General features: G+C 35.8%; 1 protein-coding gene across 1 annotated transcript; it reads left to right on the forward strand.

Moving 5' to 3' along the window:
• The first annotated feature begins 1,949 nt into the window (after positions 1–1,949).
• Positions 1,950–7,467, forward strand: LOC110094755 (probable mannitol dehydrogenase). The gene is made up of 5 exons (XM_020820071.2): positions 1,950–2,135; positions 3,369–3,482; positions 4,915–5,428; positions 6,615–6,768; positions 6,873–7,467. Exons 1-5 carry the CDS (start codon positions 2,029–2,031, stop codon positions 7,067–7,069), a joined length of 1,086 nt encoding a protein of 361 aa, XP_020675730.1. The 5' UTR covers positions 1,950–2,028; the 3' UTR covers positions 7,070–7,467.
• The last annotated feature ends 2,591 nt before the right edge of the window (positions 7,468–10,058 follow it).

Raw genomic sequence — 10,058 nt, forward strand, 5'->3', positions numbered from 1 at the left:
CAGACGCATATTCTGATAAAACTTTCCAATGACCTAGATTATAGTATAGTTTTTTTCCATCGTTCCTATTTGGTGTATAACTGTTTCATGAAACTCTCAAAATGGTCTCCACTCCTGGATGTCGGTTTTGAGTCCCCTATGATTCCAATTTGGGTTTTCTTTCCAAATATGAGACCCCATCTATTCTCTCCTCATATTCTTCATGCTTTGGGTTTTATGTTCGGTCGACCATTGAAGATTGATAATGCTACATCTGTTGGTTCTAGACCTTCCCTTGCACATGTTTTAATGGAGCTGGACATTTCTAAAAGCTTTCCTTCTCAAATTTGGCTTGGGCTTGAGGAATCGGGGTATATCTAAAAGGTGTAAATGGAGGTATTTTCGGATTTTTGTGTGTCCTGTAAGCATCTTGGTCACCTGAAGGGTGTGTTCTTCTGCTTCTCTGTTAATCCACCCGATATTTCTGCTGGGAACGCTAAGTGTCCATTTTTTGTTGTTTCTTCTTTGGATGTTATCGAGGAGAAGGTGGTGGAGGATCCGAATGGAGTGGATCTTTCGGTAAGGAATGTGGGTTGTGATGATGTTGTTCATGTGACTTTGGCTGTGGGCCATGTTGTTTCAGATAATGTTAATTTTATTACTGGAGATGTTAATGGCGAGTCGGGTAACCCTGTTCTGTTCTAGTAGGTGTAAGGGTGGCGCTCGTAGCAATTTGGTTACTGCGAGCTTGGTTTTTCTTGTTGGGTGTCCCTTGCTCGGTTAATCATGTTTCTACCCCTATTCCTTCTCGACTAATGTTAAGGATGAGGAAGTTTTTTTTTTTCTGATTCTTTTGTGCCAGTTTGTCTGAATCCTAACTCTATTGTCGTTCTAGGCCAGGTTGGTCTAGTGGATTCTGCTTCTAAGCCTACTAGATCAGTTGGTTCTGTGGCTAGTAAGGGTGTTAAGGCTTCTATTGTTCATAAAGGTACATTGAGTAAGAATGTGATTAGTCCTTTTAATAACTTGACTTTTCATACATCTGTTGTAGATATTCCTATTTTGGTTGTGTCCAATGCGGAGTTGAAAGCCCATTTGTCTGTGAGTAAATATTATGTGGACCTTTCAGAGTGGTTAAATGTGTCCGATGACGATTTTGATGAAAATGAAAATGAGCTCTCAGATCCTCAATATAAGCAATATTCCAAGGCTAATCGAGTTGTTTATCAAGTTAGTTATTATGGTGCTGGGAAAAGGCCTAAAAATAAATCTAAGAAAAAATAGAGATGCCCTTGTACTTGTTTGGCTTTTATGTTGGTTGCTGGACTATGATGAGGCAATCCTGGTATCCCTAGGTTGGCCTTGTGCTGGCAACCTTGACAGTTCATGTGGCTAGTGACCTGTGTCTTCGGTATATATTTGAGATTTTTAAAAATTATAAAAAATATTCATAAAATAACTCAGTTTATTTAAAAATGTTGGTGAAATCTATTTACAAAATGGACATCTGATGGTCCCAAAATCCTCACTTGTATCTACCGGTGTCAATTTTTTAAGGATTTACACAAATATCCAAAAATCATGAAAAAAATAATATAATTAAATCACTATAATATTTATATTATGATGAAGATGATTTACAAATTAGACTTATAATAACTCCTAAAAATTTATTTATCTGGATCTAAATACGTATTAATACATTGGGGACATAATTCAATGAAGCAATTTAAGGATAAAAATGGAGCAATCTAGTGCCAAATAAATTTCATTGATACCTTCTAAAAAAAAATCTTATATATTGATCAACTACATAATTTAATCAATATTCCTTTTTTATAAGACTAAGTATTAAAATATTTATATTCAGTGTATTTGAAGTGTTTTTTTATTCTATTTTCTGGAAACCCATCAACCACTCAAAAACAACCCATTAAAGTATGGGAGAAATTATTCAAATTAGTACAAATATAGTGGCGTCGGCTCCAGTTGGATGCAGAGAGAGAGAGAGAGAGGTCACCGGTAAGCCATTTGGGAGGGTAGCGAGAGATGTCGACGTCAATCTCTACTTCGTCGCCCGGGACAGAGAGAAAAGCATTTGGGTGGGCGGCGAGGGATGCCGATGGTGGTCTATCCCCCTTCTCCTTCCATGTCAGGCATGCATTCTTTCGCTATCTGCTCTGTAATTTCTAGTTCTTCTGTATTCTGCCATTTCGTGCTGGGTTTTCGAAAGACCGTCGCGATTCCTGCTCTGGTTGATTGATGTTTAGATTTTGACTCTTATATTCAGCAATGAAAGCAACTTGATCAGGTTGTTTTGTTTTGTAATTTTCGTTTTTTTCCTAATATTTGTATGTTCATCTAGTTTACTTTCTGGGAGGTTGCGATCGTCGAACTCAATTTGGAATGGAACGTGGTATAGTGCTGTGGTGTTTGTGGTTTGATTGTTGTTGCGATAGTTTGCTAGGTTCTTCTGTTTGGTGGTCCACTGATACATGAAGAGATAACAATAATTGCTACTTGTTTGAGCAGATCGTGGGCTCATGAGCTCGTTGAGAGTATGCTGGATAAATGATTAGCTTCTGCTTATTTCTGTTTTTTTAATCTGTGCAGGCATAAATGCGGCTTAGCAAGGTCTCTGTTTTATATACGAGAATTGGGACCACCCCTCTCCCTCTACCATCCAATCTCCTCCTCCAATCTCCAAAACAGCCCCCCATATTTTCCCCCAAAATATTTATAAAACGCTCCTCTCTGTTGCTTTGGAGCTCACAGATAACTCCTCTATGGTAATCCTTGCTCCCATCTCTCCTTCCAAACCTTTCAATCTCTTCCTCCAATTCACAACCCCCAACTAGGAGCCTTAATCCCAGACCTACTGCTTCTATGAACACGTAAATTTGTAGCCCAACTTCTTTTTCATACTAAATGGCTCCACTATAAAATTCAAGAGTCGAACATAGTTTTGATCAAGAGTTCAAATAATTTCATCCTTAATTTTTTTTTTTTTTTTTTCATTTTTTTAGTTCTCAATGAAATTTATGAATGTTAGTTTAAAAAAAAGGAGATTGTGACCTATAAAGTTTTGTGAGCATTTGCATGTTTAGTTCATCTCGAAGTCAGCTAGAAAATCTTACTGTATTGATCTTTACAATGTTCCTAGAAAAATTTTGCGAAGCCACAAATGAGTTTGAGAACATCAGAAGCCACCCATCCTATTCCAGTATTTGTATATATGTGAAATACTTTTCAAAAGTCAAACATGTTATTCCGTTTAATCACCATGCATGTAGAAAGTGTACGAATATTACAAATTATGTTGTTCATAAATAGTATTTTTATTTGATGTCCCGTCAACTGGCTTCTCACTCATCTTGATTGTTACGCAGGGCCAATGGAGAGGAGGATATTACCTTAAAGATATTGTACTGTGGGATATGCCATACTGACCTTCATATCATTACGAATGATTGGGGAAATGCCAGTTACCCAGTGGTTCCAGGGTAAACACTAATACTCAATTGTAGAGTTTAATTGAGCTGCCACCAGTTTCTAGTCTTATTGATTGAGGTCTTTTGGCCTCAACAATGAGGTCTAAGGTTCGAAGCTTGACATAAGTGTGATGTGTAAATGTGTTTGTGCCTGGGTCCTTGGCTTCCATAAAAAGTTATAATTTAATAAAACTAAAGATGATGGCATAGCTTAAAATTTTGGTTTTGTGTATCTATAACCTTTTTCTTTTTGTGCTATTGGATTTGGTTAGCATCAAATAATCAGGAATGAAAAAAAAAGGTTGCTGCTCATTGCACAACAATGTCTCGTATATTGGGGCGCCTAGGACATGATTGTTATTCTCTTTGCAACCTGACATGGTAATCTGTTTTTGTTTAAAATGCCCCTTTTGACGTGGATTTTGATGTTCTATTAGTTAAAAATATGCCAAATTTTCCAATTAAACAGTCCGACTTTTTGCTACTTGCAAGCACTTTCCTTACGCAAGAGTTTGTGGAAACACTTATTCCAGCATATATCTCTTTTATTTATTTGTTCTGTCTTGGCATGATTACATAATATCCCCAAGTTTCACAAACTTGATACCCTGTCCTAGAGTTTTTCTGAAAGAGCGTTTATATTAACCATTAGATTCTTGCGACTTAGTTTTTCTAACTATGATTCCTTGGATTGCCCCTTATTATCTATACTTGGTTGTTTGACAAGAAAATTATTGGGCATGATTTGGATATTTATCCTGTTTACTTGATAAACATTTAAGTGCAGCAAGCAAAGTGCTAGGTTTTAGGCTGACCGGGCAACTTTGATATTCCTTAATTTCATGAAATGATTTTACTGAAATTTATATATGTATAGGAGTCATGAACTTCTAATCGATCATTATATTAGAAGTTCATTCGGACTAGGCCAGAATATAGTTATGTACATTCTTCTTATGAGAATGGATCATTCAAGCGTATGTAAATAGATACTCTGTTTACTTATGGATCCCTACGTCATTACATTTTATTTAGGATTAGGAATAGGCGTAATTGGACCCGCTTTTGACATATCTATCATGGGTACCCTATTCACTTCTTTGGGCGGCTTTTATCTGTATGTTTGGATTGATGGTCATAAACTTTTGTTTCCTGAGGTTTCCCGAGCTTATTGGGGTACATCTATTATATTTGACTTTGAGGATCGTGTTAGCATCTAACAATCGGAATGAGAGATTGCTTCACTCCACTGTGTTTATCTATTTAGAAAAATGATGATTTCTGCCAAGAACTTCTATCACATGCAAGCTACATCATGAGAGTTTGACAGATCGCTTAAAGCTTGCATATCATCTATCATGTTTGCTTAACAAATCAAATACATAAGACTTCTTTTCCCCTCCATTCACTGAATTTCCTTCTCTTCACCAAATGTTGCTTTCAGGCATGAAATTACTGGAATAGTGACTGCAGTGGGACAGAACGTCCAGAAATTTAAAATTGGGGACAAAGCTGGCGTAGGATATATGGTTGGTTCCTGCAATGACTGTGGAAATTGCAAGGAAGGCTATGAGAATTACTGCCCAAATGTCATCCCAACCTCAAATGGTATTCAGCAGAATGGGAAAACTACATATGGAGGCTTCGCTGATATCCTCGTTGTCAATGAGGCTTTTGCAGTCAACCTGCCTGAGAACATGCCACTGGACAAGACAGGGCCACTATTATGCGCCGGTGTCACAGTTTACACGCCCATGAGGCGGTTCGGACTCAATGAGCCTGGCAAGCATTTGGGCGTGGTTGGGCTTGGGGGCCTTGGTCACCTGGCTGTGAAGTTTGGGAAAGCTCTTGGTTTGAAAGTTACCGTTATCAGTACTTCTTCAAGCAAGAAAAAGGAAGCGATTGAAAGGTTGGGAGCCGATTCTTTCTTGGTCAGCAGTGATAACGATCAAATGAAGGTATCGTTGAAATGCGTTAATGTGCTTCCATTCATAACTGAAATCATTATTTGGTAGGTTGTCAAAAGATATTGTCAAATATGGCGTAGGTTTAGGTATTATGAATCTTGTATACAAAAGAATTAGAGGGCATGGCTTTCGAAATGGAGAAGTTTCTGACCAGGAGTGCCATATGATTAGGAAATATGTAGGAGATTTGAAGGCATGTTTTATAAGATTTCGATTAAACTAGCTATATTATATAGATGCAAATACTAACTTATAAAGAACTTGGTTTTACAAAGTCATGTTGAGTGTGTTGGAATAAAAATGATATGATGGATGAGTGGCAAAATTAGAATGGATGAATTGTGAAATGATTATGTGAGAATTTTGGCGGTAACAAAGCAACTAAATATTGGAAAATGAGCTTGTGGGTGATTTCAGCATGCACATTAAAGCCTAGAAGATCCACCAAATAACAGATGGGTGGATAAAATTGTTTAAACCGATCACAAAGAAAAATGATAGACTAAAGGTAACATAAAAACAAAACTTGTGCAAACAGATCTGCTAAAAGTAAATTTAGGGGCTGTTTGGTAGCATCCCGAATTTGATTTAAGTAGGATTTCATAAATCCTCTAAATCCGGATTTCGGAAATCCTGAGGGGCTTAAATCCTGAAAACTGATTGTTAACATTCATGATAAATCTTCTTAAATCTCATGTGATTGTTTGGCTTTAGAGTAGGATTTGCCCATCAAACTCTTCCTCTAGCTCCATGGATTTTGTAAATCCGGCAAAATACAGGATTTCTAAAATCCAGGATTCAAAGCGAATACACGGAATTTTCCGTCTACAGCAGATTTCATTTGCCATGAGATTTGGTTTTGCATTTTAGGCCGTTTGGTTGGATTTCACTCAAATCTGGCCTAAATCCTGCTGCCAAACAGCCCCTCAATATCTCAAATAACACTTGAGTGAAATTGAACTAAGAATGAGGATTCATAAAATTGAACCCAAATAAGTGAGATAAGCCTAACAATGATTTTGAATCTCATATTATTATCTTAGACTTTAAAATCAAAATATTTGCTAGAGTTAAACATTAAGAAAGCCAAAATTTCTCAATAATGCATTATTTTTTGTATTCCAATAACCACCAATTCATGCCATCTGAATCTACTATGTTTCCTTCAATCCCATAGGCTGCAATGGGCACACTGGATGGTATCATCGACACAGTTTCTGCACACCATGCAATCACACCGTTGATCTTGTTACTGAAAACATATGGGAAGTTGGTTTTGGTTGGTGGGCCAAATAAGCCTCTCGAGCTTATGGCCTACTCTGTGATCCAGGGCAAGAATATCATTCTCTCAATTATCATGTTTACTGCATATTGATCTGATCAGATTAGTTAATTGAATCCTAGCAAATGGTTTTATGTTTTTGGTGGTTTTCAGGTGGTAAGATTGTGGCTGGAAGCCTTATCGGTGGCATTAGAGACACTCAAGAGATGGTGAACTTTGCTGCCGAGCATAATATAGCTGCAGATGTGGAAGTGGTTCCTATGGATTATGTAAACACTGCTTTTGAGCGTCTTGCCAAAGGAGATGTCAGATACAGGTTCGTTGTTGACGTCGCAAACAGTCTAACTTAGGTTTCGTTTGGGACGGCTTTCTTATTAGAAAGCTGCTTCAAGAAGCAGTAAGAAAGTTGTCCTAAACGAAGCTTTAATATATGGATCCTAATTCCTACCTTTACCTAAGTTTCAAATGGAGTTCAGAACATATCTAGTTGTGTATGATTAATAAACAAAGGTTCAGATACCTTAAAACTGTAGACTTGGGTTTAAAAAATGAATGAGAGCATAAGCTCATTGTGCTTCTATCACTGAGAAGTATGATGGTAGATTATGCAGAACTATGCCTCATTTAAGGCCTTGTTATTTTGGGTATTTTCTCTTTTTATTTTGTGTTAAGTAATGTTGTATTATGTTTTGTGTGAAATAAAATAATTTTGGTACTAAAATGAATTATATATTGAATTCACCATCCATGTATCATATGGTAGCCCTTTTGATCTTAATACTATTTGTTTGCTTGCCTTGAATCTTATCTATTGGTTCAAAGTTTTAAGCTTAGGGTTCCTTTAGTTGCTTGTAGTTAGAATTATTTTAGTTGGCATTTTGGATTGCTTTGTGTTTTTTTAATTTTTATTTTATTTTTATATTTGATATAAAATAAAATATATTTATAAAAATAGAAATAAAAAATAAAGTGATTTTAAACATGCCCTAAGAAAATGATGGTTACTTTTAGGGATGTCAATTCGGGTCAACAGGTCGGATTCGGCTCGAACCCGTAATTGATCCGGCACTATTTGGCTCAATCCGAACTCGACCCGTTAAAAACGGGTCAGGTTTTCGGACCCGAACCTGACCGACACGAATGACCCAAAGTTGATATAAAATTGTTAGTTTTCGGGTCAAAATAGGGTCAATCTTCGATTTTCGGGTCAAAATCGGATAAAAACAGGTCAATCTCGGCTTTCTGAGTCAAATAGGAGTTTTTATGTCAATTTCGGGCCATTTTCGGGTTGCTGGGTCAACCAGACCTGATTTTTAAAACGGGTTGATTTGTTGAACCTGAATCTGACCCATTTCGGGTCTGGATTGACCCTAACCCAAAATTTTTTAGATCAGGTTCGGGTCGTGTCAACAATTGACACCCGTAGTTGCTTTTCATTTATTTTGACTATAAAAATAATAAATTTGTTAACTTTTGGGAATTCTTTTTTTACTATTTTTAAATAAGTTTTTAAGTATCAAAAATTTTTTGTAATAAAAATTTACTTTTAAAAAATAGTAAGAATATAATCCCAAACAAAACTTTAGAGAGAATGCTTAAATAACTCCAAAATATTTCTTTTACGTTACAATTTATTTTTAGGCAACCAAACATCCCCTCAGAGCAAAAAAAAATCCCAAAAAATTCCCTCACTAATATTTGTGATTGAATGCCTCCATAAACTTATTCTAGGATCATCCTAAAGTGGCAAGAACTTCTAATAAATATTTTCAAACAGTAAAGATAAGATCACTTCACAAAAATGGTCTGCAATTTTAAAATAATATCCCAAGTAAAAGAGAATTGAGACAACTTTTTTACTATTTTTTAAATAGATCCAATACAAAATCTCGATGAAACTTAGGCTTAATTTGAGACAGCTTTTTTACTATTTTTTAAAACAATTTTTTGGCACAAAAATTTTTTAAATAAAAATTTTTTGTATTAAAAAGCTGTTTTAAAAAACAGATCATAGATTCAACTTAAATCTAAATAAATTAAAAAGAACTAAGGGAAGAAAGTAAAAAGAAAAGATTCAACTTAACCAACCATTCATCTATGATAGTATGAAACAACCATAAAAACTGACAGAAATGAATTTTCTACGCTACGATTGTTGCCCTATGCTAATCATCTACATCTAGCAGAGGTGGTTAGGGGCATTGCTTCTTCCAAAAGTAGGATATAATTACAGGTAACGCCCAACACAAACAACCAAAAACCAAAAACAAGTTGTTCGAGACCAGGTTCAACTGTGCTGTCAACCGCGGTGCATAGGCATGGGAAACAAGCCTTGGAAAAATATACAACAACATCAAGTCTTTGTTCCACTACGTAAGGTCGGCTACATGAATCCTTTTTCTCCATTGTGTCCAGCTAAAAGTCAAGTTCTCATTTAAATCTAATAAAGAAAGATCATTTCTAATATTTTCTAACCAAGTCTTTTTAGGTCTTATCTCTACCTTTATGAACATAAGTCAAATCTAATACCTCTACTTTTCTAACCGGGTCATCGGAAGGTCGCTGTTTTATGTGACCAAATCATCCAAGGCGACTTTCTCTAATCTTATCTTCCACTAGAGCTACTCCAACCTTTTCACGTATATGCTCATTTCGTATCCTATCTCTAAGAGTAAAGCCACTCATCCACCTGAGCATCCTCATTTATGCAACACTTAACTTAGTATTATGCTTCTATTTTAATGGCCAACATTCGGCACCATAAAGAATTGCAAGTCTCACAACCATCTTATAGAATTCTCCCTTAAATTTGAGGGAAAATTTTCTATCACACAACAAGTCCGATGCATTCTCCACTTCAACCATCCAACTTGAATTCTTCTGATAATATCACCATCTATTTCACCATCACCCTGAACAATAGATCCAAAATATCTAAAATGTGTACTCTTATTAATAACCTGATCACCCAAAATCACAATCCCCTCACTAAGTCTATTACAACTAAAATTACACTCAATATATTCAGTTTTACTCAAGCGAAAACCTTAGACTCTAAGGTTGACCTCTATAATTCAAGAAAAATATACACATGCAGGAAAATGTATGATTAAAAAGAAAATAAATATAACAAATGATGAAAGAAAATCATATCGATACAAAATAAACTTCACATAAAAAAGGCATCATCAAAGATGAAGAAGATGATGTTAATGAAGAAAGGAGAGAAATTTGAAGAATGATTTCTAAGGAGACGTTCAATATTGGATGAAGAAGAGGAAATTTTATCTATTGAAGGTTTCTAACTATCTCGCAGCATAGCTTACAACTCACTTAAGT

Source organism: Dendrobium catenatum, unplaced genomic scaffold, assembly GCF_001605985.2.
Source record: "Dendrobium catenatum unplaced genomic scaffold, ASM160598v2 fragScaff_scaffold_659, whole genome shotgun sequence".
NCBI classification, from domain to species: Eukaryota; Viridiplantae; Streptophyta; class Magnoliopsida; order Asparagales; family Orchidaceae; genus Dendrobium; species Dendrobium catenatum.